The sequence below is a fragment of the Coloeus monedula genome, assembly GCF_965178545.1.
Source record: "Coloeus monedula genome assembly, chromosome: 4".
Lineage (NCBI taxonomy): Eukaryota > Metazoa > Chordata > Aves > Passeriformes > Corvidae > Coloeus > Coloeus monedula.
In genome coordinates this window covers 26819059-26846068 of record NC_138784.1, presented here as the reverse complement: position 1 = coordinate 26846068, position 27010 = coordinate 26819059, and the positions used below count along the sequence as shown (strand labels likewise).

Sequence of the window (27010 nt, the reverse complement as noted above, 5' to 3'; positions counted from 1 at the left end):
TTCTGAGTTCCAATGCACATTCGGATTTGTGAAGCATAAACTATCATTGGGAGCACCACACAGAAATCAAATATAAACAACCCATTTCACTGTCATAGTAACACACAGCAATCTTCTGTTTCCAGCACACTGAGAAAAACTTCTAAGTGCTGACTTGTATTCAAGTCATTGTTTATCCTGACGGAAAAAGTGCAGATAAAACCATGAAAAATTGTTAATGAGAGCTTGATGCTGCATTATTTATGAAAATAGGAAAATAATAAACTCTGTACCCTAGCAAGCATACTATTCTCTCAGAAATGATTAACAGAGGGTTTAGATCATCAAAATTGTATGTTTGAGTATTTTCAGTTTAGAGCATTAATATCATCTGGATAACAAGTGCTAGGATATATGCACATTTTATTTTTGACATTATAGTTTTACTTTATTTTTTGGTATTAAAGTCTTAATGGAATCACTTTAAGTTCTTCTGCTCATCATCTTCCACCTTGATGGACTCTCAGGAGCAGGGAGGAGCTGAGCAAAGGGCAGAATTCGGTAGATCGTGACTTGCTTGACAGAACTATTGGTGCCCTGTGAGCAGCAGCCCCATCCTGTTCTGCAGTTAAGCCTGGCTGTCACTACACAGTGCCTTTGCCAGTGACAGACTGCTGTCCAGACCACGTTGTCTTTCCCACTGCTTTCCTCCTCCCCTTGGATTTCTTTACCAGTCACTACTTGGTCTTGTCATTAATTTCTGTCCCTAAAAGCTCTTCGTGTGCCTGTGAGTAAGACAGGAGCATTGATATTGCTGGAATTTGTGCTGGTTTTTTAGTGAACAAAGCCAGAGGTGTGCTTTGTTTTCCAGAGATTGCTGGGAGAATCTGGCAATGGTTTGTAGTGCCTGGAGAAGTACCTGTCGTCAGCCTGCTGTCACATGTGCCCAGCACGGTGTGCCCAATCCGCAGGGACCTCCCACCGCCTTCGAGCGTGTGCTCGGCCACGCAGCCGCGAATGCCTGACCTTCGGGCTGTGCGAGGTTACTAATTAGCTACTGCAAACATCCAAGTTCGTGCAAGTGCTGAACCTGCGTTCACTGTCTTTTAAGCTCAGGAAAAATTGAAGTGTCACTTCTGCCTGCAAGGTTTTTGCTACCCTTTGCTGCGAAGGGTGGGTTGCCCCTCTCTCACTGGCAGTCTGAACCCAGGTGGGCAAAAGTGAGGTCGTGGTTTGCTCAGGCGGGTACTCGTGTTTGATGTCCTGTGCCTTGGCTCCCCTACAGTTTAGTCTCAAACTCACGGGGAGCAGATAGCTGCTACCCTTCCTCTGTAGAGACTGGCGCAGCAGGGCCGCAGACTCGGCACGGCTCTACTGTTTGTACAGAATCCGCTGCATCTGCCAGCCCTGGCCTGAGGCAAACACACAAAAAGACAGAGTTTGAGAGGCTCTTGTCTGCACACCTTTTCACACGGTGTCACACAGGGGCAGCTAATACCAGTTATCCTACACAAACCAGCCGTGCAAATGTGGCGGCATGAGGGGGAAAATGGGCCCTGAGCTGAGTGAGAGCACATGCTCACAGTGCTGAAAATGTCTGTGTAACTGGAACGAGGCAGGAGCTAACAGCGTGCACTGAAAGAAGCGCTGTGCCATCACTGAGCACATGCTTAAACAACGAAGTAGATAATGCGCCACTTTCCCAGAACAGGAATATTTTTTGGTAAGATTGCTGCAATGGTAAGATTGCTCTTACCACTGGAGCAATCACAGCCACCAAGCCAGCAGGAAGGTGATGTGAACAGAGATAGTCATTTTTACCTTATTGACTGTAAGGAAATTGTAACAGCAAGTGTACTTCAGAAGTAATGCCTCTCTTCATCTCCTCTTTCTGAGATGTGCTGAGAACATGCTGCTCTGAATTCTTTCCTGGGAGGCCAGGAATTTTCAGCAGCCATCAGAAACAGGCTAATGAGCTTGGAGTGAAAAGAAGAGAATTATTGCTGAAACCGGAAATCTGACTTGCCTATGAGGAGACAGAATCACCCAAGGTTATTCTCCCTGCTCCTGAGAGCCATAAGCACAGGAGAAAAATTTAATTCTCTTTTTAGCCAGATTAGCTTCCCTTTTTGTTTTGATTCATAAATAACTGAATTGAGGACCTAACTATAAAAAAGGCAGCATTCCTGACTATCCTTCCAAGGCATGGAAACAGCAGCAAAATGCTTCCTGTGAAATACTGCCTCTGCCAGAAGAGAAAGATCATAGCTAGATGCTTCCTGGAACAAAAGAGAGTCTTCAGATTAGCTCTTTATCTATTTTAATCTCTATTCTGAGATCTTTGGCAACCTGTATCTTTGCTTAGTAATAATTATGGTATTGGCGCTTATTAATGCCCTTTGCACCAAGATTTGTAGATTCTTTACCACAATGGAGTAAACAGCTCCATTAAACACATTTTACAGGTGAGGAAATGGAGCTGGCAGCCAGCTGAGTGCTTGCCTCTCAGGCACAACTGCTTAGGCTTAGGTTTATGCTTGAGGTTAGGCTTGAGAGAACCACAAAGCCTAGACCTCCAGGGATGTTGCAACTACAAAAGGCATGCGAAGGGGAGCACTTCATGTCATCTCATTACATTTGATTACAGTCACTTCATTTCAGAATTTTCTTTTATTTCTTTAAATTGAATTTTGTTTTATTATAAGTGTACTGTAGTCGGTTCGTTTCACTTTCTTCTCTGATTTCAAGATTTCATTTCCTTTCCTGAAAGGTAGAATTTCATTTCAGGAAAGGAAATGAGACCTTGTGATTTCAGTGAGTAGCAATCCAGAAAGCTTCGGTCCATTTCCCTGCACCTCGTGTCATCCCGTTTGCTTTTATTGTTTTCACTTTGTTTCAGAATTTTCTCCTTTTATTTTTAGCATTTCATTTCCTCAATTTCTTCTCCTGTCTTTTTGTTTACCTTTCTTCCCTGGTTTTGGGATTTCAATGAGTACAATTTTGGCAAGTTTTGATCCTTTTCCCTGCACCTCATTTCACCTAAGTACATTTCATTGTAGTCACTCCATTTCCAAATTTTCTTTTTTTTTTTTTAAATTGCATTTTATTTGATCATATGTCCTTTCCAGAGTGCTTGTATTAGCCTTTTTCCATCTTCTGCATGTTGGGTTCATGAACATTGCTGTGGGAAGGTCAGTGCTGGGATACATCGTGCTCTTTCCTTACAGAATACTAATATTTAAAACAAGTATTCGATATTTCCCAGACAGTTATGACAAAGCCCAGCTCTGTGCCCTGGCATGGCAGTGTTGTTCTCCTGGCAACTTCAGAATCCTTAAATAGAAGAGTCGTATAGGATCACATTCACAGAATGGGAAATTATTTCTGCCAGGTTAATTAAAGCCATAAAAAACACAGAAAACAATTAGAATCTTAAAATGCATTCTTTATTGATCCAGGTCTCAGAGAAAGTGTGTTCCAACAGCAATCTGCTGTTTGCAAAACAGAAGTTTTATATTACTGTCTGAATTTTCCATTATATACATGAATTTGTAGGCTTCATACACAAATTCGTAGATAGGAAAGCTGTTAAAGGTTTACTATATTTTGGTACTAAATGACACAATTGAAATATGCAAAAATCACAACCAGAGCATCTCCAACTGAAGAAGTTTAGGAAAAATATAAGCACATGAAATTATTATTAACTGAGCCATGTCATAGCTCAGTGTCACAGGGCAAATAAACAGCAGAAACTAAACCAAGATGCTTTTGTCTGTCTGGCTTCCAAAACATGGATTTAATCACACCATTATTTCCAAAGATGTCCATTGATCTCACACTTCAGGAAAGTAGGATGAGTTTTCCCAGATGGACTTAAATGCATCTCTTACGGAAAAAAATTAATAACGGGGTTTTAGCCAGTAGCTGTGTCCAAAATTCCCCAGGATGCTCTTGTTACAGCAGAGAAATACCCCAAGGTATCAGTATTAAGGCAAAAATGAAAAGAAAAGCAATATATTCACAGTTCCTGAGAAGCTTAAAAAGCAGGAAACCAAAACCAGCAGCTGAGAGAAATCAACAGCCTATGATATGGGGGGCGTAAGCCATATTTTTCTGACAGTTTCACAAGAGAGTGTGAGTCAAGGCAACTGCTGCCAGTCATCTTCCGAATGAGCAGGCATCTTCCCAGAGCTCAGACACATCGCAGAGGTTTAATGGAATCTTCAGGAGGCATTTTGGACCAGTGCTAGAACCACAACCTGTGCAAAGCAGCACCTTGATTCATTACCTCCCCATACTGGGCTTAGAAATTGCACGTGCTGAGCTGTTTGGCTAACTCAGATTGAAGTAACACTGGGAGCATTTTAGCCTGTGAGAGAACCTGAATTTGGCAATGAAAACCAAGCCAGCTTGTTTTGATTTCTGCTTAACCCCAGTTAAAATGACAAGGATGCTGTGGTTAGGGCCCATAACTACCCTGGGCTTGCTGAACTGGTGAAACCCTTGCTGGGCAGTGTCACATGTATGTGTGAGCTCAGTCCTGGATCATCTCAAGCTCTGTGAAATGTCAAGTCAAAATAAAGCCATTCTGCTCTTATCATTTTGATTTTTCAGCCCTTGCTGTCCAAGTCTTTTCTAGGGGTGACTTCATCTCAGTGGCTGCTTTATTCATCCAGATGTTGATGCTTGCAGCAACTGCACAGCTCCCTCTGCCAAACTGCTCACAGCATCACTGGAGCTCTTTGACACTCTTTGACGTCTTCCAGCACCAGCACAGAGTTGTCTCTCTGGGGCGAACGATGGGGCCCGAGACATGCATTGCTTTTGGTACCAAGTTCAGAGTCATTGCTCTTTCAGGGCAAGGGACATGTATGGGGATGGGATGGGATGGGATGGGGTGGAATGGCATGGGAAGGGATGGATGAAAGAAGTAAAGTTCAACTACAACTCACTTTAGTGATATGTGAACTGGTGTGATTGATATAGGAAAAAGGGTAGGAAGCCATGGGGAATTTAAGGAAGAAAAGCCTAAAGAACAGATTTCTTTGCAATGTGGGAAGGCTGGCAGTAAGTCATAGTAACAGTAACTATGAAAGACTTGGCTATTTCAGTTCTGCTGACTGCTTTATTATGAACAAGCTGTTAGCACAGTCCATCTTAAGGCTGTAGAAGTACTTCCAGTGTTTAAAAGCCCCATCTGAAGGCCAAGAAAGTCACAATGAACCAGATGAGACTAAAATTTCCTGAGCTGGGGTTGTACTTCAGGCTAAATTTGTTTGGGAACATTCAACCAAAAAAATTTTAATCCCTTACTAATGGCTGACATCATTCTTAGAAATCCATTGTTTATCTGACCTTCTCTTAACCCGTTAGAAAAATTTCTGGTGGTATTTTCCTTTCTCAGTTTAATGCTTTGAAGCATTACACGCAAAATTTGGCAGGAGGCAGCTTTCTGTTAGGAAGACACATTGCACCAGCTCTCTAAAACTGTGCTCAAACTTGGCTACATTACAAGCCCTTGAAAACCCAGTTTGCATGCGCTTGATAGAGCTCTCAGTTTTTCATCGCAAATCCCCTGAGATGTCTGAGCAGAGCAGGTGGTGGTTATTGCCGGCTGCCAGGGGCTGCTAAGGGTGAATGACAAGTGTGAAGCTGGTCCCTGCCATGCACCCTCCAGCACCAAAATGGTCAGGGGGAGGAGGCCATCTGAGTGAAGGCAAAACAGGCAAAAGAGAGATTGTGGGCTGAAAAAAGGAAGTGGAGGAAGGATCAAGAAAAAGTCTGGGACTAGGTGGGAGACTGTTTTCTGGGCTTAGAAGAGGCCACCAAAGAGGAAAGGTTTCTGGGATCTTCATCAGCCCCACCTCTGCTGTAGCCTGAGAGATGGACAGCCAAGGAATGAGAACAGCAGGCTTCACACTAACCAGTGTTGTTCCAAGAGGCTTTGCTCTTCCAGAATGACAAAATTGCTGAGGTTTGTGTCCATCTACATCTGAGGTTTTAAGGGGAAAGCAGTCGGCCTGCTGGGATTTGGATGAAAAATTTCTGAAAGCTCATGGAAATATTCATGCTATGTGACCAATGCTTCCTGGCTGGCTCCAGGCTTGAAGCAAAGACGGAGGGAAGGAAGAGTGTTTCTTTGGCCATTGGAAGGGTTTCATCCTACCTCTGTGCAGAGAGCAGTATGTGATGCTGAGTACTTACTGAAACAGCAGGTTTCATAAACAGGCACTAATCTGTGACCTCCATGTCCGGGGTGCCAAAGCTGTGATCCTGCAGGAAGACCCACAGAAGCTGCTTGCAGCCTCAGCTGGCAGCTGGGCATGGGCCGTGGACAGCTGTGTGTGGCACCTCCTAGACTTTCTCTCGGGTACCAACACTTAGAAGGTCATTTGCCTCCATTGGTGGCATCTCAGAGGGATGCTTTGAGTACGAATGCCTGCCTGCTCCTCACCCATGCAGGCACTGAGGACCACTGTGGAAAAGCCCATCTAAACCACCTTTATGGGCAAGGTGTGAACAGTAGGTGGCAAAATAGACTTTGAAGATAAATGCTGTAATTAAAACCAGATTAGTGAGTGATCATCATCTATTCTGTGCACTGAATAAAGGGAGAGTCCTTCAAAAAGGAAATACAGCATGTAATTATAATTAAATATGATCTTATGGACAATATGGACAAAAAGTCTCCACTAAAAGTGCCTAAAAAAAAAAAAAAAGGCAACTCCTGCATTATCTTACTTCTGGATGCTTTGTTTTGCAATATTAATAGGCTTTTTTCTTAAAGCTGCCTTTCTGTTTGTATTTCAGTGTCTTCAGTCAAAGAACAGTGATGTCTGCATGCAACTTCTGTAATTTCACTTAGCTCGTCTCTAAATTGACTGTGCACAGTCAAAGACATGCACCCAGCACAGCAGGGCAGCTAGCTGAAATTAATATGTATGGGTTTGGAGGGTTTTTTCCCTGACTTGAAAATTGCTCAAAATATTACTTTATTGAAAAGAAATGCAAATGAACATCTTCCATTCTTCAGAAGAATAATTACTCTTTTCTCTCTCTGTCAGAAAAAGATTTGTTGTCTGTTGTTTCTTTGCTGGCTTTGAAAACTGTTCTTTTGAAATTACGAAGCTATAGCACTTGTTCCAGTCCTTTGCAGGACTGGCAGTCCATGCTACTAGCCAAAAGTGGAGGAGCTGTCAGGTTTGCAGGAAAGGATCATTTACCAAGTGACCTTTTGGAAAGATGTCAATTGGGAAGTCAGTGTCGGGGATTTTTTTTAGCTGATGCATTTCTCAGGTTGCAGCTTTATCACTTTATGTTAAGGCTGAGCCACAGGAAGCAGAGTAGCTGGAGAGTTCCTATTCTGATGGCCTTCCAGAGTGATGTTCATTAAAATTAAATCCACTTCCTGAATTCTGATCAGCCATCCTTGTTAGAGCCCACAGGTGAATGATGGGAGTCCGACAGCCTTTGGTTCTAGCCAAGGTAAGCAAAACTGAAAGGACCTAGGTGGATATTTTTTAGCTGAAGTTCATAAAGGTCGAGCTCAAAATAAACTGAAACAGGCAAGGTAACTTCCTTTTACTGGTGGGGTGATCAGGAAATATCCACTGACATTCTTGAGACCACATTTCCCATCTTTTCACTGTCATCTGAGTGCATGGGTCATGAAAATCAATGTGGGAGGAAGCCCTTGATCATCTTTTATCATTCAAACATCTCCTGCTCAAGTCAGCCCACTGAGCAGAGAACTGTTGCAGCTCTGTCTCCTGAGACCTCACAGTAGAGCTGTTTGAAACGTGGTGGGTACTCAAAAGCCAACAAACTCCCAGCCTGGACTTGCCAAGAGTGCTCTCTGTCCCATCTGCCACGTTGTTAATAACCTAAACTTTGTCAGCCCCAGTACAGATACCTAAGGGACGTCAATAGTGATTATCCACCAGCTGGACTCTGTACTCTTGATCCCACTTCTTTCAGCCCCACAATCTGAACAATTATCCACCTACTTTATCATCTCCCTTGGCAGTCTGTATATCATTGATTTACCTACCAGGATACTGTAGAAAATGGTGTTAAAGGCTTTACAATGTCAAGGAAATAAATGAGATGCACTGATCTCATGCTTTGAGGAGGCTGCCCTTGAAGAACAACTAGCTCTCCTGGAGCCCTTCACTCTCCAGGGCAGCTCTCTTTGGGATCCTGCCAAGGAAACCCCTAAATGAAGTGAAACCTTCTCTCCTGCAGGTAAGGGCAGTAATGCTGTTTGTACTGCTGATTTCTTGCAGGATTTAGTATTTCACAGTTTCATGGTTGCTGCAGGCAAAGTTACCCTTGACCATCATATCCTGAACCAATTCTTCTTATTTTGTGAACAGCGTCTCCTCCAGTTGTCTCATCAATCACCTGTGTCATGAACCTGTCTTGAGCACGCTTGAGAAACCACCCAGATTGTGCCTGACCATGCAGCCCTTCGGTTAAAGCACACCGTGAGTTAGCCCTGAGGCCTGTGATTGTGTGGGATGGCTCTACTGACTTTCTCTCCTTTATCAAGAAGTCTGTAGTGAGTGTCTGGGACAACACTGCTCCAAAAGGAGCTTTGCTACCTTCTCCTTGTCCACAGGCACTCAGCTGGCCCGTCACCTCTCCCATGGCCAAGTTCTGGGCACTCTTTTACACAGCACACAACCACCCCTCACTGTTTCCAGCCTGTCCTTCCTGAAGACACTGTACCCATCTGTGGCAGCTCTCCAGGCTTGTGAACCATCCTGGTATGTCTCTGTAACTCAAAAGAAATCACAATTCTGCAGTTGTGTGGGGGCTGGTAATTCCCCCACTTGTTTCCCATTCCAAGTGTTTGTTTACAACTACTTGAGACAAACCCTGAACCCTGAGTCATGATGGCTTCAAAACAGGATCCTGCTGAGCAAGGTAACCTCAGCACACAGACAATGGGCACTGAGGTGCCTCCCCTCCCAGGGGAAGGGGCATTTGAGGCCCTGGCTGCACACCAGCACTGCCTGCACAGCGTTTGCAGGTGCATTGCTTTGCAGCCTGAGCTCTCCATCACTGCTGCAGCAATTGCTCCATTAGGAGTTTTTTCCCTGATCATGCTGAGATCACAGATCAGACTGTGATGGGCTTACTGCTTCATTTTATCTAAAACTGACTGTCCAAAGAGCAAGTTTTATTGATCTCTGATGGCAGAGATGCCAGGAGCACACAGCTGTGCTGCTTTAGGAAATACTTTGACAAACTCCATAATTGTGTTGGCATTACTGCTGCCCCAAAGGCTGCAAATTTGAGGCCCCTTGTAATACATGTGATTTCTTCTTTGTAGCTGGCCTGTGCTCTACAAAAGCCAAGGTCATTGTGCTGACTGACATTTGGAGTTTGATAAAAATTTTTAATCCTAGACACATAAATGATTTTTTAAATCTCAGGTGACTGTTTTAGGCTTATTTCTGTAATAAGTGCCTCCTGTAAGGGAATGTTTGACCTAACCTGACCTTTCTCAAGTTCCAACGGAACTTAGCCTTAGCCTGCCAACAGAAACCCACGTGATCTGTGTTTAGGAGCTGCTTCTTCCTTGACTTGTCTGTACTAACAAGAAGGTGATACACATTTAAACAAACTCTTTCCAAATTGCCCCACGAGAATGCAGCAAGACTGGTTGGTTGTTGTGACCTTCTCTTTGGCTATGAGAGAAGGCACCCAAAACCCAGAGCTCACCCAGCCCTGCCCCACTGAGGGCATCGTTGGCAGGAGCTGCCACTTTCAGCAGGGACAAAGGCCTCTGAGCTCGGGCTTTGGAGGGGGAGAAGGGGGAGGGAGGTAGGGGGTGGGGGGGGGGAGGAGGGGGAGGAGGGGGGGGAGGGGGGGGAGGGGGGGGAGGAGGAGGAGGGATGACCCTCATCACCACTCCCCTAAGGCTGAAGTGAGCAGAGGAGGAGCTTATAGTTTGAGCCAAGTTTCATATTCGGAGGTCAGCAAGTGCAGGGAGAGAGGTGCAGCAGAAAAGGGCAGTGTGGGGAAGAGGAGAAAGCAAGGGGAAAGGGGCAGCTGTCTGGGCAAGAAAGTGAGAGAGAGGAGAAGAGAAAAGGCAAAAGGAGGCAGCAACAGTCTTGAGTCAAAAGAGGAAGATCAAGGAGTAGACAGGCTACAAAATGGCATTGCTCTTGTGGCTGGGGTCCCAGCTGTCATCCATCTGGAGCAACATCTCTATACTGGGAATTTTTCTTACAGTTTTTACTTTACTGCTTGACTTCATGAAGCGCAGGAAGAAGTGGAGCCGTTACCCGCCGGGCCCAGCGTCGCTGCCGTTCGTCGGGACCATGTTCTCCATTGACTTCCACAAGCCCCACCACTCCTTCGGCCAGGTGAGTGCAATCCCTGCGGTGACACACTCCACGTACAATCAACTGCGGGCCCAGGAGGGGTGGGTCACACCCTGGCATCAGCTACAGGTACATAGCACAGAGAAAAGGAATTTCAGTTCCCCTGAAGTTACCAGATAGAGATTAAAGACTAACTAGCAAAAAAGATGAAAGAATGTAACAGTATGCACACAAGATGATAAACGTAGCTGGGAACAGTGGATAAACAGATAATGAGGAATAGAGTAGGGGTTTTGGCAAGTTATGTAACAAAAGCAACAGCACATGACCAAAGAAAAAGTTCAAGGAAAGGTAATATGGCAATATTGAAGTACTCAGTAAGTATGACTCCCAGAGACACCTTTAGATGAGCCTGTAGGACCACAAAAGGACTTCCAGTAGAAGGAGGATGCATGCAGGTAAGTCCTAGGAAAAGTGGTGTTTATGTATTAGCTGGGAAGCCCACTGCAATGAATATGTATGATCATGATGGAATAAATTCCCTGTTGTAACATTCTATTAGAGGAGTCCAGTGCTACAATAAAGAATGCCTGCTTTCTAGTACTTCAAATTGTGTTAGAAAGTTTATTTTTGGCCAATTTCAGTATTGAAATTGAACAAAGTCAAGGGGCAATGCCCTCTCCAAAGTCCAGGATGAAGCAAGTCACTGCCTAAGGACACTGACCAGGCCAACAAAGATAAAGAGATAATCACACACCAACACTTCCCAACCTCTATCTCCCCATCTCTGTATGAGCTCAATGGGAGACAGTGCTGTACCCCTGGTGATAGGAGCTGGCTACCAACCTAACATGTGGGCAGGCTTGGGGACAAAGGAGCAGGGGGATGTACAAACAAGGGAAGACAAACAAATATCCGTGGGCTGGGAACGTGGCTGTGGTAATGGCAGGCTTCCCTTCGAGTTACTGAAGCATGCCTGCAGGCGTGTGACAGTTTCAGTTAAAGAGATCAGCCTGTGGGATTTGCCCCAGCAGCAATGCCCAAAATCTCAGTAGCGTTCCTATTCAAAGTCAGGGCTTAGCTTTTCTCAAAGGAAAAGCACGGCACAGCTTGCAGCAGATAAACCACGGGGGTTTTGTGCTTCAGCTTGCGAACTCTAAAGGCCTCTTTTCTAGGACAGCGCTGTTCAGCTGTCTGTCCAAAACCTGCCAAATGGAGAAACTAAATATAGCATTTATATTGTTTGCTTGCATATAGTCCAAAGCTTACCATTTCCAAATCATATCACGTCAGGGTCATGCTAACCACAATCTTGACCAGTAATCATTTTTAACGACATATTTCTAGTGCCAGTGAAGTGCTAATTCCCTTTTCAAACCTGCTGCAAATACAGTATTAAGTACTTCAATTCCTTGCAATGCTACAGGGCAAAAATGAAGAATCTTAGCTTTAAAACAAAAAAAAAGAAGAAAAAGGAAACTGTGGGGCATTGCTACTATTGTAGTGTCTTTGAGCAACGTGCTTCTGGGCTTTGTTCAGTGTTCCTGACTAGCAGGGGAGCTTTGACCTGCCTTCCCAGAAGTGTATGTCTGGTTAAAAGGGCTTGTCTACCTGGAGAAGACTTTGCTCCATGGCCAGCTCCCATGGAGAGTGTATGGCTGACAGGATTACCTGTGCAGTCATCCTGATTCAGCATTATAAGGCTTACAAATCACAGCAGATGTAGGGTGTATGCCAGTTACCAGTCATACTAGATGTGTACACTCCTTTTAGGGAGAAAGCTCACCTGAAATTCCAGTGTGGAATTGCCTTTTCCAACCATGTTGCTGGAAACCTGTTTCTGAGTAGATCTTTAGGTACAAATGCATCTTTAAATAAAAATTACATATCACCTTATTATCAATATTTCCTTCAGCAGAACCAGACTAACTCAAAACTTACTTACTCTTTCAGATCAAAATAAATAGAAACATGAGGAAATAATTCATTATTGAGCATGCAGCCTTTGAAAATCCCCAAAAAGGTTCTTGACAAAAAAAGAAGTACTTGCACAATGTTAATAACAACAGTTTGGCCAGGATAGGTGTATTCTAAATTTTTCCGCTTACAGGGCATTGATTCCTGCTACAGCTGCTGCTTGGCACTGTTGTGAGCAGTTGCACTGCAAAGTTAAAGGTCAAAGATCAGCTGAAGATCTCTGAATAAAAATACCTCAAAGATCACTAAATAGTAAAGGCCTTAAGGAAGGATATGGTGATATTTCTGATGTTACACTCAGATAATTTTCAGGGACATGCTTTTTTATCTTGGCAGCTTCAGAAGAAGTTTGGAAACATCTTCAGTCTCCAGAACTGCTGGACCAACCTGGTAGTGTTGAATGGGTATAAAACAGTGAAGGAAGCCCTGGTCCACAAATCGGAGGACTTTGCTGACCGGCCGTACTTTCCAATATATGAACATATGGGCTATGGAAAGAATTCTGAAGGCAAGTCCCATGAAAATGGATATTGCTTGATGGCACTAGCATGAGAAGGATTGGGTAGAGGCAAGATTCTCTCGGTGTGGTGCACTTTCTCATGTCCCCCTTGTATGTCTGGCACCCTTTGGTGGCAACAAACTTGGATTTGATTTAATGGAGGCTCCCCTTAGTGGTGGTAGTACAGCTCCAGCAAGCACACACCTCTTCAGCTGTGTAAGGACACTATCAGTGCTACAACTTTCCTGCCAGTGGTTAGTGCTTACGGTGCTTATGTAAGACAAAATGCTTATGCAAAATGTTACATGCAAGTTGTTGTTGCAAAAAAATACGGTGACTTTCATCCAAGACAGAGTATTGTCCAGCATCCTGCCCACATCACATCCTCAGCTCCTATGTGGTGGCACAAGTTGCTACCCAGTTCACACAAGCTATGGGAACAATGCTGAATGGTTTGGAGGGGTGATTCCTTTATCCTTAGCAGACCTTGTTGCTCCCATTGAATCCCCCCTGAACCTTTGCCAGCCATGCACAGGCATTAGAAGGTGCAGTGATCCATTTCGAATTGCTGTATGAACAAGCTGCACAAGGTCAGACTGTTTCATCTATCCACACAGACCTGTACCTCCAGATTCACAATTGCTGTTCTGTAGCAAAATTTGCTTGATTTAAAAGTCAGATATCTGACATTTCTTGCTCATCCACAATTCCAGGGATTGTTGTAGCAAGATACGGGCATGTCTGGAAGGAGCTAAGGAGATTTACACTCTCTACCCTGAGGAACTTTGGGATGGGAAAGAAATCCTTGGAGGAGCGAGTGGTAGAGGAAGCTGGATTTCTTTGTTCTGCAGTCAAGTCTAAAGAAGGTTTGTGGCATCCAGAAGGACGGGGCAATCACAGAAAAAGGCAATACAGTGATGCAGAGAGAAGAAATACTACAGCCACTCTTGTTTGCATGCAGTGCTCTCTTTCCACGCAAATGCAGTTTTTCTTGTCTATGTGCATTCCTTGGAGCCACTTCTGCTTTACACAGTGGGGCTACCACAACACTAATCCATTTGAAACAGTAAACAAAGAGGAAATTAGAAATAGAGAGGTAAAACAGAACTATTCGTAGAGCTCAGTAACTCTAACTTTATGAAGTTTAGTGGAACATATTGATATTATCATATGCAATAAAAACGCAGCTGAGAGTTCACAGCCTGTCATCCAGACACAGAACAAAGTGTACCTGTCAAGTCACAGAAAAACTCAGTTTTTCTTGGCAGTTTTCTCCTTTAAACACAAATCAAGCAAATATTAATAAGAATGAGATGATCTTCACGTCCTAGTATGATGCTTTGAGTGGTGTGAGGGCTTTTTCTCCTGGTGTCATCAAGGAAGCATTTGTGTATTCTCATTGCTGAGAGATGAGGTCCAACAGCTTGGTGTTGCTGAGCTTCATGGCTTGGTCTCCATTTCCATTTTCAGGTAAATCTTTTGATATACATGTTCTTCTAAATAATGCTGTCTGCAACATAATCTGCACCATTGTGTTTGGAGACCGTTTTGACTACAGTGATGGAACATTCAAGAGGCTGTCACAGTTAGTTCAAGATTCCCTGGATCAAGAAACTGGATTCCTGCCTCAGGTAAACCAAAAGCTGTAAGAAGCTGCCCTCTATTGCTTGAGAGAATTGTGTTTTCATAATTTTTCTTTTTTTGCATCATGTAATGTCTTTTCTCTCCCTCTTTCTCCGGTTCTCACACCCCAGCTTCTTAATGCTGTGCCCATATTGGTGCGCATCCCTGGACTCCCACAGAAGGTCTTTCAAGGACAAAGGGAATTGATGGACTTCATAGATGTGGTCATAGACAAGCATATGAAGACCTGGGACCCTGCTCACACCCGAGATCTCACAGATGTGTTTTTAAAGGAAATGGAGAAGGTAGGGTGACACCAGCAGACCCTCTGGAGTCAGGAGTAGTTTCTTGGCCTGTTTATGCTTGTGAAGCTGACTTTCCTCATAGAGCTGTATAAAACCTCTTAGCAACTAACTTCCTACTTTTTCATTCCACATTGCATCTTGAGATGAAAGGTGTTCTTCATGTCGTAAGCTCTTTTATTGTCTTAAGACACTATATTATCTGCTGATGCTCTTGTTTCCATTTTCTACCTTCACATTTCCTTCAGAATCTAGCAACTTCCTTCTTTCCAGCCTACAAAAATTTGAAGGCTTTTAAAAGGCAATGATTGAGAATCCACTAATAGTCCTAAGTTTGCACCAGGGAACAAGTCAGCATGCAAGATTCTGTGTCATGTCAGTGCCTCAATGACTGATGCCTCAAAATCAGCTACGAAACTGGAGCAACAGACTGGTTTTTTGGTGTCATTGCCCCGTCTGTAGCCTGTCTTTAAGTCAAGTTATGACTTGAAACAACAGTGTCTCTTTTAGGATGTGTATTTTTTAATTGCTTGCTAAGAACTAGTTTGCTAGATATCAGAAGGCCTAAATCTGAACTTCACTGAAATTAAAAGGAGTCTTTCCTTCAATTCAGTCAGGCACAAAGTCAGTATAAGACCAAAGGTATTTGGGTCAGCCTATCCATCCACCATATATTTCTGCACATGGATTCACTAAATTTCAAGTGCCAGATGAGCAATATTAGCAAATTCTGCTTGCAAATTGTTTCCACCATCCAAATCCTCAGGCTGGACTGCTGCTCTGCATAACAAACCCTGCCATGCTATGGGTGTCGGGCACCTCCAGCTTATGTGTTGCCCGCCCCAGCTCACATGGGCAGAGCAACATGACCTACATTAGTCTACACAGTGGTACAACTTGGAGGTGGATGTGAGACTGACCACGCTGCCTCTTGTCACATCTCTCTTCTGTTCACTAAGATCACCTGATAAGCCAGTCTGATAAACCCCTCTCCTGAGTTAACTTTGGTCAAGTCAGTCCCAAACTCCCTTCTCTGAGATCCTTTATTGGAATAACAGTTGAGTCTTAAATGCATTATTAATTGCTATCCATATTACAACAGCATCTAAATATACAGACTAACTTAACAGAAGCTAGTCCCTAGGAAAGGGAAGTATAAAGAGGATTAGAAAAGACAAGTAGATGAACTCATGCAGAGAGCTTGTCATATCTCATATGCTAACAAACTTGAACTCAATTAGCATTTGGATGAGAGACCAGTTTTGCTGAAAGTGGTGTTGCAGACTTAATAGGCAGCAATAATACCCTGATCGGGTTTTTTTCAGTTGTAAGAAAATATCAGGGCAGGAGCAGCAAGAATCTGTAATGCATAGCTAGAGATAACCCCCTTAAAATAATGCTAATTTTGCATTTGCCACACCAATGCAGCCTCCTCTCTACTCTGTGGCTTTTATCATCTGATCAAATCTGAATAACTGTGTTCCACCTTCTTTGGGGGAAGATGCCACAGTGAGTGGCAGGAGTCTGCTGCCTGTTTGAGCTGAGAGCATAAGGTGTTTACTTCTGTCCTGAAGGCAGGGGTAGCATTCTTCTCTAAGTATATTGGAGGTGGTTAAGGACTTTCAAATACAGGAGGTAACAGGGTTATAAATCTCAGACCTGTGCTGTGCTCTCAGACCTGTCACCTGTGCTGTGCTCCACTCTCCAAATGAAAAACAGGAACACATGCTAAAAAGTGGATCTAGTGCTTCTCAGTACTTCTCTGGGCAGTGGTCTTCTTGCACAGCAAATACCCCAGCTCCAGTGACCCACTTGTTTGCTCTCCCCAGGGTAAGGCAGCTGAAGAGAATGGGTTCCACTATAGCAACCTTCGTCTGGTGGCTGTAGACTTGTTTACAGCTGGTTCTGAGACCAGCTCCACCACTCTCCGATGGGCATTGCTGTATATGCTTCTCCACCCAGAAATACAGAGTAAGTCAGAATCTTACTTACAGAAGTGTGACCTCTTCCCTTCAAGGCTCATTTTTCCGCAAGAAGGCTGAATATCTCTCCATGGATTTTGCAATGAGGAACAGCTTTGGTGATTGTTGGTCTAGCAGAAACCAGGAGAAACACTTCCCAAACAGCTGTTCTGGCAGGGGGCAAGCCGTGATAAAAAGACTGGAGTTGGAAGGGCAAGTTTTCTCTCTCCTTCATTTTGAGGGCTTCACCTGGGGACTTGCAGTGGTCAGTGCACCCTCTTCCAGTATTTGGAATAGATGCTGATCAGTTTAAATTCTCAAATGCTGCTTGCCTGGGTACCCTACAAGCTGCATAGAGGAGGGGTCAGGTAGCATGTCAAGTGGCAAGGCCTTTATTAAAGATGCTATGAGCAAAGAATAGTTATACAGAGACACCGGTCAACTGAAAAATGCCTTCCCATCTGGTTTCTGTTCCTATCTCTAACTGCTTGTCTTGTTCTCACACAGTGCCTACAATCTCAGGCAGCCAGTCTTCCTTCAACTTGTACCAGCTCCTTCTGATTATCTAAGAGTCCTCTAATTCCTTATCTATTCTGCTTTCAGGTAAGGTCCAGGCAGAGATTGATAAGGTGATTGGCAGAGAGAGACCCCCCACCATGAAGGACCAAGCAAGCATGCCTTACACTAATGCTGTGATCCATGAAGCGCAACGCTACGGGGATATTGTTCCTGTTGGGCTACCTCATATGACATACCGGGACACAGAGTTGCAAGGCTTCTTTATTCCCAAGGTGACTGTGACCAGATAAGCAATACAGCATCCTCTCCTTGTGCAGATGCCAGGCATGGAGTGGGGATGATCCCATCCAACCCTGCAGTGTTGCATTTCCAGCCCCAATTACAGTCACTGTTGAGCACTAAAATAAGACATTTTGAAATGCTAAATTCAGGCAGATGGTCATATTTGTGCTCTACGCTTACACTTGTTGTGTGGGAACCCAACTGCCGTGGCAGCTCAGTACAAAAGTTTCCTTTCCTCTCAATGAGTCGTGATATTCCCTGCCTGTGTCGGAAGAAGCCTAACAGGCTCTCTGGAGGCATGCAACACCAGCTTACTGGCTTTCCTGAGATGGTAGTAATTAAATTCTAGCTCTGAAGCTACTCAAATGCCATTGGCATTCAGACTAGCTCCAAACTGTGACAAGCAGCTGCCCTGGCAGCAGTGGCAGAATTCAAGACTGGGATTTTGTTGTTTTTTTTTTTTTAGCCTTGTGGTATCTCCTCTGGTTTAGAACCTTGACATGTGAAACAGGAAAGCTTTGCGATTTTCCATGGTCCCTGTGAAAGTCGGACTTTGAAGTCTGTCAGTCAGCTTTTTCTCTGCAGCTATAAAACAAGTCCAGGAGGATCTGAGAAGCAGAGGCTGCTTCCACTGAGTAACCATGAAATTGCCATTCGCATGCAACAGCCTTTGAAAGGATACAAATTGCAAAAGTTCAGATGCTTCAGAGTGTAGGGCAGGCACCATATGCCATTGGAAAAGGGCCCTGCTTTACCTCTGCTTCAATAACATGCAGAAGTGGAAACGAGTGCCTTATGCTGAGGCACCAAACGATGGTTGCTATTAGATGGGAGACACAGACTAAAGAGGGACCAGCACAGTTCTGTTGTGCCAAGATAATGCTGCTGTTCTCACCTAAGTTGTTTCCTCTTGTGGGGGAGTGCAGGGGACAACAATCATCACCAACTTGTCTTCCGTGCTGAAGGATGAGACACTCTGGGAGAAACCACAGGAGTTTTACCCTGAACACTTCCTGGATGCAAACGGGCAGTTTGTGAAACCAGAGGCCTTCCTGCCCTTCTCAGCAGGTAAATATGAGGGGAGGATTCAGCTGCAAGTCAGAAGCACAGCAGGAGGGTGGTCTGCTCTCCCTGCGGCAATTCCAGCATGGATTATTGCCCTCTTTGACAAACACTTTCTACTCCCTCTCTTGCAGGTCGCCGTGCCTGTCCAGGAGAACAGCTGGCCAGGATGGAGCTCTTTCTTTTCTTTACCAGCCTCTTGCAGAAATTCACTTTCGTGCTCCCTGAGGACCAGCCCAGGCCGCGGGAGGACGGTCACTTTGCTCTCACAAACTCCCCACACCCATACATGTTGCGAGCTCTCCCAAGATGAGTGCACAGTGCTCTCCTTTCACTCACAGACCACCACCCACCCAAACTCTGTCAGAAACAGTTTAGGCAGGATCATGCCAGGTTTCAACTCAAGTCTGTGCAGAAGGCCACATCTGTGTAAAGCAAGGATCTAGGCCAATATCTTGTTTAGCTTAATTCTAGCTGTGGATCTTGAATCAGACAAGAGAGCTCCAGCTTAAACAACGTGACATTTAAATGTAGTTTCAGAGTAGTGCTCCTGAAAAATCTTACCATTCAAGACATACATGTCCCCTTCATTCCTTCCTGTTTATTACATACTGCCCTGTCTTGCACAAATATGGCATTGTCTTAATTTATAGCCTCAAAGAAAGTAAGTTTTAATCCTGACAACCCTTATGTCACGCTATGCTTCCAGTAGGAGTAAATACCAAGGAGTACAAAAATAATCCATATGGTGTTTCAGCCACAGAAGAAGGTCATTTGTGAAATATAGAAATTTCTATAAATAAAGAGAAATCCTGGTGTTTAGATTTACTATCTCCTCTAATTAAAACTTTTTTTCGGCAATACATAAAGTCAGCTCTTGGGCAGGTTTGGAACTTGCAAAGGGCTGGAGTTACACTCTTTGAAACTGTATGGCCATGGATTTCAGAGTTACCTTTCTCTTTCTTCCTGCAATATTCCTGACAAATGGTTTTGCAAGATGTAAAGATATGTTAATGTTTAAATTAGTAGCAGCTGCCTTACCGCATCTGAAAAGACAATAGCACGAAGGAGCTCCTATGTATAACTGCCACTAAAAAAAAAAAAAAATCTGAAATCAAGTGCACGTGTATACTAGTAATTTTGTGAAATAGTAATTTTGGAAGCTATGAAAGCTATTGAATTATACAAATACTTATTAACATAATTAAGATTTGTACTTGAGCAGGAACTGCACATTTATGCTTTTCATCTACAAAATAACTTGAAAGAATAAAAATGATGTGAAATCTTCTTTCTTGCTCCTCCTTTTGTGGTTGCCTCAGTCCTGCTGTGCTCCTGCCTCTGATACTCACCTGAGATTTCTCGCCTCACACCCAGCGCCACACCTGCGTCTTTCAAGATCATTTCAGTGTTACTTTTGTGGTCTGTTCAATGACACTGAACTGAATGTGTTTGGGTTTATAGTTGCCAGCACACACCTAAGTGTCTTTAAAGAGAACTTAACTTCAGGGAGGGTCCGGGCATTCGTGTATTTGGATAAAAAGGCGGGGATAGCTAGGAGAGGGACTGTGTTTCTAGCATCCAAGAGCGCACTGAAAGAAAGTACAGCTGCACGAGCAAACACGAGCCGATTGCGGCATTTGGAGGGGCCAAGGGAACAAACACACCGCTCCCCATCACAGCCCCAGCCCCGCCCTGAGGGCGGTGCGGGCTCTGAGGGGCGGTGCGGGCTCTGAGGGGCGGTGTGCGCCCGACGGCCTCAGGAGGCGGGGCCAACACGGGCCCGCCCACCGGCTACTCCACCCTTCCATCAGCGATGATTGGCGTTTCTTCTGACCAATCGGATGGGAGGTGACCGCCCTGGAAGGCTGGAGTGGCAGCTCAGCCAGCCAATAGAAGAAGTCGCCGTGCCTTGCGCGTTCCCGCGGGCGGCGGGGGAAGGCGGTGGCGGCAGCAAGATGGCGGTGGCGGGCAAGGGAGTGGTGTCGGCCGCCGTGAAGCCGATCTTCAGCCGGGACCTGGGCGAGGCGAAGCGGCGAGTCAGGGAGCTGTATCGGGCCTGGTACCGCGAGGTGCCCAACACGGGTGGGTGAGGGACTCGGGGCCTGCCGCGCGGGCTCAAGGTCGGAACGGCCTTAATGACATTGGGTGAAGCCGGCGGGCATCGCATGAACGAGTGACCGTGTAGCGATTTGTAGGTTGCACGTTGCCGGTGGAACAAGTGCAGAGCGACGTGGATGATCGCAGTAGATGTTGTGTTTCTCTTAGTGCACCTGTACCAGCTGGACATCACGGTGAAACAGGGGCGTAACAAGGTGCGGGAGATGTTCATGAAGAATGCCCACGTTACGGATCCACGCGTGATAGACATGCTGGTTATTAAGGTACAAACAGCTATTCCTGAGTTGTTGAAGCTGCAAAGAATGTGGGTGATTGGTGATGTGATGGAGGAGAGGGACAACTTTGTACCAGTCTGTCGGTGGAGTGTTGTCTCTTGCAGTTGGATTGGTTTTATCTGAGTCAGCAAACCTGTTGATAAGGGATGAGGCTGCTTTAGAATTCAGCAAGTGTATGTCAAGCAAAGCAGCAGTTAAAATACTGAGTTTGTTGTTTATTTTTGTTGCTTGCTTGCTTTTCTTAACAACAACAGTCAAAGAAAGGGAAAAATAGGTGCTGCTTACTGGTTTACTATTAAAAATGAACTTTCTATCCTCTACAGTACTTCCTTGGATTGGAAAATGGTTTTCTTCGCTGATTCTGAAACACATAGTACAGTGTCAGTAGTTGGTGGGAGGCTGGTTTTGGGTGGCAGAACATTCCAACTCTGTAACACATCTGTAACCTGGTGTTCCAGGCCTGAGAGACCTGTCTGCTTCAAAGCAATAATCAGCACACCAGGCTTCAAAATGTGTCTGAGCAACAGTAACTGACCTCTGCAGCTCTAATGCATTAGAAAGCTTCCAACCAAGGATTGCCATGCTCACCTGTTTTGTTTCTTGCATTTCGAGGCAATTACTCTGTCCTTATATGATGAAAAAATCTGGAAACAGAATCCTAGATAGTATGGGAGGTGACAATTCCAGGCAGTCTCATTTTGCTCTGTGCTACCATCCTACAAAACCGTTACAAAAGATTGGAGTCATGGAGAAGGTGCATATCTCTGTGGTGGTGATACTGGTGCAAAGCACTTGGCAGCAGTTAATTTTACAGCGAACATGTTGCTGTTCACCCAAATTCAGTAGAGGTGCTTGAAAGTTAGGAATGTTGTGTAGAATTTTATGGGATGAGCTGGTCATGAGAGAAACAAAGCAGGCTTTAAGAAGGGGACAGAGTCTCTTGCCTGTTTTCACAGGGCTGGGAAGCTCTGCTGCAGAGACATCAACTTAAGTCCCAAGGCAGGAACAGTATATTTGTGTCACAGGGTAGGTGATGCATGCAGGCTGTAGGAGTACAGAACTGTCAATGCAGCTATTTTTTTTACTTAGGTGTTTCTAAGTGCATTCAAATAACTTTCACAGTGCTGTGTGGTTGGACTTGGGCTCTAACTTGAGAACTAGTCTAAAATTCTTGTCTGTGTGCAGGGCAAAATGGAGCTTCAAGAAACCATTCACGTCTGGAAGCAGAGGACTCACGTCATGAGGTACTTCCACGAGACGGAACCCCCGCAACCTAAAGACTTTCTGTCCAAATTCTATGCGGGCCACAATCCCTGAGAAACTGACTCTGTGTCTTCTTGCCTTATATTACAAATAAAGTTCTATACAATAGAAAAAAAAAAGTCCATACAAAGAGATTCTCTGGCATCTTAGGAGCCTAATGAGTAGGTGAATCCAGAGCATGTGCAGTGATTATGATCTGTTTGAAGAGCTGTAATTTCCTAGTTTTGCCAGTGTGCATTTTCAGAGATGGCATTTGTCCCATGGGGCATCTGCTGAATAACCACAGCACAACCTGGCTGTGGGACTTTGTGCTTAGCCTACAGCCACATCTGTAGATGTTAGCTCTGTGAGGAAAAGAGCAGGCCTTCAGAAAAGCCACTCTTGTCGCAGAAATATTCTTGTGCTTGAGGCTCATCTGTAGGTTCATCTGTATTCATGCACCGTCTTGCAATTTCATGCTATGACTTTGTTGACCTTGTGTTTTTTATTGGACATTAGTCTCCTTAGTTCCTCACAGAGAATATATAAAATCCAATAGGCAAATAAAGCCTTGTGCTTTAAAACATCAGCAGAGTTCACTTCTCTGCTGTAAAATGAAATCACCTGCAAAAAGGGGGGATTGTACTGTTTTCTATAATAGGAAGGGTCTGTAAGGGCTTCTGAAGTTTAGCAGGAGATGGTGTCCCACCATCACCTCCTCCACTGAATCAAGAATTAGTAGCTCCCTTTGGAGAAGGGTAAGGAAATTTATTCTTTCACCAGTCAGAACAGGTTTTCAGTGGGTAACTAGGTGCTGGAGCTCCCCCAGATGTGACTAGCACTAGGTGTTTGTAGTACACTCTAACTTCTTTTTATCCAGCCTAAATAAAATTTTTATCCAGTCTAAATACTGGGGCTTTCTTCCCCATATGAGAACTGTAACACAGCACTCCTCAGGGATGTGTACATAGGTACCTTCAGAGGTGGCATGTTTTTAAGGACAGGGTTGACAGTCAGGAGGGGCCCAGGACAGACTGTGGGATAAAGCAGTGAAAAGCATTTGGGCAGCAGGTAAGACAGCAGCAGGTACATGTTTGGCTCTCAAGAGCAGCTGAACTGGAACAACCCCTTCTCAAGTGGCTTTGGGGAAGAAGGGGGCAAGTCAGATACCAAGTGACTCAAGAACCTGACAGCTGCCTTCAGCTATAGCTCTTGGGTTTCCTCAGATTACAGGCTCCCTTTTTAATCTGTAGCCATGCTGAGAGTTATTGAGCTAACATTAAAAGCTGTGCCAAAGAATAAGGGAGCAAATGTGGCTGTTGGAACTATACACCCTGCCCAACGTGTGCAACATTAAAAGTAACTTTTCAACAGCAACACCAGTAAGGAAGGGAAAAAGTGGGCAGTCAAGAGAAGAGGCCAGATCTAGTGACCAGAAAACATGAGACACTGGGGCAATGCTGGCTTAAGAAAAATAAATAATTGACCGACCTCTCAAGGTTTCAGTCTGAGAAAACAGCTGGTCTGATGCAACTAAAGATACTCTTCCTGTGCCATAGCAGCAGAGAAGACCTTCTATTATACAAGGATTTAAATGCAATAGTAAACACTTCTATGAAAAGAGGAGTTGAAGTTCATAAACTGTTAAGAAAACAAGTATGTTAGGGCTCTTTCAGAAGGAAGTACTGAACTACCTAGGAAATAACAGATATCTGGAGCCAGTGTTCATTTGCCACTTGTGATCTCAACTTTTGCCAAAGCCACTCAAAGTTTTAACTCTGTGATGATAATACTGTATTTAATCTTCAGTGAGGTGAAGTTAATGATGCAGCCCCTATTAGATACAGCTGCTAGGTTGTTGAACCACAGTGCCCTTGTCAATGTGCACTCCATTCTTTTATGGGGCTGTGTTGTGGGGCTGCTGCCTCCCCTAGGATTCCCCATGTCCTGTAGATCAGTACTGAGTTACTGAAAGGACTCAAAAAATACTACTGAAACACAGATGTAGAAAGGTTAAGACAGAAATGGTAGGACACAGACAAATGTATAAAAACAGAAGACCAAAGTTGTACATGTCAATCTCTTGATCTTTAATTAAGTGTTTCCCATGTTGCTAATTAAAGGCATCCCAAGCAGTCCTTGATGAGGTGAGTGTGTGTGTGTGCAAGGATGCAGGGCCTATCAAGCACTTCCTTCAACCCTGATCTACAGATTTCCATCGTACAGAGATGCAGGACACTCACTGGCAAAAGGGGATACAAAGTCCCCTGTCCCGTTTAGAAAGGACAAAACACAGGTGACAGATGTTAGAACTATTGTTTTGTCAATGGCCTTTTCCCTTCTGTTCTTCTGTTCCAGTGCTGAAAATAGAAAAGCAAGCTGTTACTCTTCAGATACACTACTGAGCTGCAGTCTGTATCCTCCTCCCAAAACTACACAAGATGAGGTTTACATAAAGGGAGTCTCCAACAGGCCAGTGCAGTCTTTGCAATCTTTTAAGTCTTAGTTGTTAGCTGCACAATGCATGCTGGAAAACCCCCTTACAACTGGAATACATCCACCAAACTGATTATAAAGCAACACTATTTACAACAATTTCTCTAAAACAGTTTCTTTGTTCTATAAAGAATCAAATACACCCGAACTCAAATCTTCATGCAAGGGCAAGCCAAACAGAATAACATAAAATGGTAGAAAGTGTTGCATATAAAGGTGCAGATACAGGTGAACTTATTTCCACTCTTCCTTTCAACAGTGAGTCTGAATGGTCCAACTACTCCAGAGATAAGTGCTGTAACACCCACCAGACAGTTCGTTCTGACAGGTTTTGGAATTCTCTTAAATTGTTCACCTAGATCAGAATTTCAGACAATAAGTGATTCTGTTTTAAAAGAGTCATTCTGTGAATTAGGAGAAGACTTTTAAACAGGTAAACAAGTAGAACAAAATCACAGAATCATTTGGTTTGGAAAAGACCTTCAAGTTCATTGAGTCCCAACTGTTAATCCAGTGCTGCCAAGTCCACTGTTAAACCATGTCCTTATGTGCCTCATCTACATCTCATTTAAATACCTCCAGGGCAGGTGACTCCACCACTTCCCTGGGCAGCCTGTTCCAATGCTGGACAACCCTTTCCATGAAGAAATGTTTCCTAGTATCCAATCTAAACCTTCACTAGCACGACCTGAGGCTATTTCCTCTTGTTCTATTGTTTGTTACTTGGGAAAAGAGACTGAACCCTACCTGGCTAGAGCCTCCTTTCAGGTAGTTGTAGAGAGTGTTAAGTTCTCCCCTGAGCCTTCTTTTCACCAGGCTAAACATCCTCAGCTCCCTCCAACACTGCTCATAAGTGTGCTTCAGACCCTTCACCAGCTCTGTTGTCCTCCTTTGGATGTGTGATGTAGTAACACTGAAGTATCTCTGTTGTCTGCGGTACAGACTCTCACTGACTACAGTTTATTTTTGATTCAGCTGACAAGATCTACAACACCATCAGTATTTCCAATCTCTAAGAAATGCATGGTGTAGAGATTGCACAGACACCAGTCTGGCCTACTCTGGTATAAAACAAAAAAGTTCATAGCCAAAGGCAAATCTGTGTGCATGTTAACTGCAAGTGTGTCTTTTAAGCTGTTGCTGGCTGTATTTCCTTGTCTGAGATTCTCCTCCCTGCCCCAAGCCAAACGGGAAGCAGAAATAATTAGACTGCTGGTGCAGTTTATGACATACCTTTTAATCATCGTCATCATCATCCTCTGGGACAAAGATATCATGTTCTTCAAGTAAGGCTGCAAAGTTCTTACTGATCTGAGTACCAACATACAGGAAAGGGATCACGACGCTGAACACTCTGAGGAGGCCGAAGGGCGTCTGCAAGGAGTCGATTGCAAAAGGCGGATCTTTACATGCAAGCAAGTCGCACTTTGGCTGAACCGGCGCACTCCCGGCTCCACAGGCGCGCGGAGGGCCCGGGAAGCGGCGGGAAGAACACTTTGCGTCCCTACTGCCAAGCCCCGGTCACCGCATCGCGCTTTTTTGTAGCCTTGGAGTATTATAAACACTCCCGCACCAGCGAGCGGGGAGCCCGGAGCAGGGAACACCCGTAGCTCAGGAAGGGGGGCGGCCGCGGGTGCCAAAGGGCAGTGCGTAGGCGGGTGTTGCTCTCCCCCTTAGGCCGCAGCGCTGCCCTGCTCGGGGGGACTCGGCCGGGTCAGCCCCGCCCGCTCGGGGGGACGCGGGGCTACTCCCGTCTCCCTCCTGCGTCCCCGCCCACAGCCGCCCCGCTCATTGGCACAGCCGCTGTCACTCACCCCGCCGCCCCGCCCACAGCGGCTGCGCCCGCACCGATTGGCCACCGCCGCCGCCCGTGGCTGCCGCCTCCGCCCGCTCGCCCCTCACTCACCTTAACTGGCTTGGGCAAAATGGCGCCGCTGCGGGTGACGATGGCACTCCGGGAGGGCACCAGCGGCACGACCGAGGCCCGGCACGGCTCGCCCCAGCCCGCACGGCCCGAGCGAGCCACGGTCGCCGCCAGGAGCCGCCCGGCTGCCGCTGCCATCGTCCCGCCCGCCCCGAGCCACGGCCGAGCCCAGGCGTCACCTGCGATCTCGCGAGGCTTGTGGGGAGGCCGTGAGATCGGCGCTGCGCATGCGCGGAGCGAGACCTGCCCGCCCCCCGCCTTTATCCCCGCCGGTGTGGGGGCGTTTCTCGCGCCCCGCGGGAAAAGGGGGCGCGGGCGGGCTCCCGCCGCCTGCCGGTAAGGGGAAAACCGGGCCGGGCGGGAACGGCCAGGCCTGCACACACGCCCGGGGGCTTCACGGCTCCATTGGCA

The 27010-nt window shown here is 45.3% G+C and overlaps 3 protein-coding genes across 3 annotated transcripts; 2 read left to right on the top strand and 1 right to left on the bottom strand.

Moving 5' to 3' along the window:
- The first annotated feature begins 9980 nt into the window (after positions 1–9980).
- Positions 9981–18993, top strand: CYP2D6 (cytochrome P450 family 2 subfamily D member 6). Its single transcript, XM_082280226.1, has 9 exons — positions 9981–10358; positions 12630–12801; positions 13506–13658; positions 14263–14423; positions 14547–14720; positions 16547–16688; positions 17282–17469; positions 18406–18547; positions 18676–18993. Exons 1-9 carry the CDS (start codon positions 10146–10148, stop codon positions 18852–18854), a joined length of 1524 nt encoding a protein of 507 aa, XP_082136352.1. The 5' UTR covers positions 9981–10145; the 3' UTR covers positions 18855–18993.
- A 1456-nt stretch (positions 18994–20449) lies between these two features.
- On the top strand, positions 20450–22319 carry NDUFA6 (NADH:ubiquinone oxidoreductase subunit A6). Its single transcript, XM_082280112.1, has 3 exons — positions 20450–20626; positions 20810–20925; positions 22123–22319. Exons 1-3 carry the CDS (start codon positions 20500–20502, stop codon positions 22252–22254), a joined length of 375 nt encoding a protein of 124 aa, XP_082136238.1. The 5' UTR covers positions 20450–20499; the 3' UTR covers positions 22255–22319.
- Positions 22320–24245: 1926 nt separating this feature from the next.
- SMDT1 (single-pass membrane protein with aspartate rich tail 1) lies at positions 24246–26816 on the bottom strand. The gene is made up of 3 exons (XM_082280773.1): positions 26582–26816; positions 25909–26049; positions 24246–24539 (listed from the first exon to the last, which is right to left on the bottom strand). Exons 1-2 carry the CDS (start codon positions 26735–26737, stop codon positions 25912–25914), a joined length of 294 nt encoding a protein of 97 aa, XP_082136899.1. The 5' UTR covers positions 26738–26816; the 3' UTR covers positions 24246–24539; positions 25909–25911.
- Between the last annotated feature and the right edge of the window lie 194 nt (positions 26817–27010).

What these genes read in the sequence shown, in the direction of transcription:
- CYP2D6 (XM_082280226.1), top strand. Translation starts at nt 10,146, where the DNA reads ATGGCATTGCTCTTGTGGCTGGGGTCCCAGCTGTCATCCATCTGGAGC. An exon ending in TCTCCACCCAGAAATACAGA is followed by an intron (nt 16,689 to 17,281) that starts GTAAGTCAGAAT and finishes TTCTGCTTTCAG; the next exon opens with GTAAGGTCCAGGCAGAGATT. An exon ending in CTTCCTGCCCTTCTCAGCAG is followed by an intron (nt 18,548 to 18,675) that starts GTAAATATGAGG and finishes CCTCTCTTGCAG; the next exon opens with GTCGCCGTGCCTGTCCAGGA.
- NDUFA6 (XM_082280112.1), top strand. Translation starts at nt 20,500, where the DNA reads ATGGCGGTGGCGGGCAAGGGAGTGGTGTCGGCCGCCGTGAAGCCGATC. An exon ending in CCGCGAGGTGCCCAACACGG is followed by an intron (nt 20,627 to 20,809) that starts GTGGGTGAGGGA and finishes TGTTTCTCTTAG; the next exon opens with TGCACCTGTACCAGCTGGAC. An exon ending in TAGACATGCTGGTTATTAAG is followed by an intron (nt 20,926 to 22,122) that starts GTACAAACAGCT and finishes GTCTGTGTGCAG; the next exon opens with GGCAAAATGGAGCTTCAAGA.
- SMDT1 (XM_082280773.1), bottom strand. Translation starts at nt 26,737, where the DNA reads ATGGCAGCGGCAGCCGGGCGGCTCCTGGCGGCGACCGTGGCTCGCTCG. An exon ending in TTTTGCCCAAGCCAGTTAAG is followed by an intron (nt 26,050 to 26,581) that starts GTGAGTGAGGGG and finishes GACTCCTTGCAG; the next exon opens with ACGCCCTTCGGCCTCCTCAG.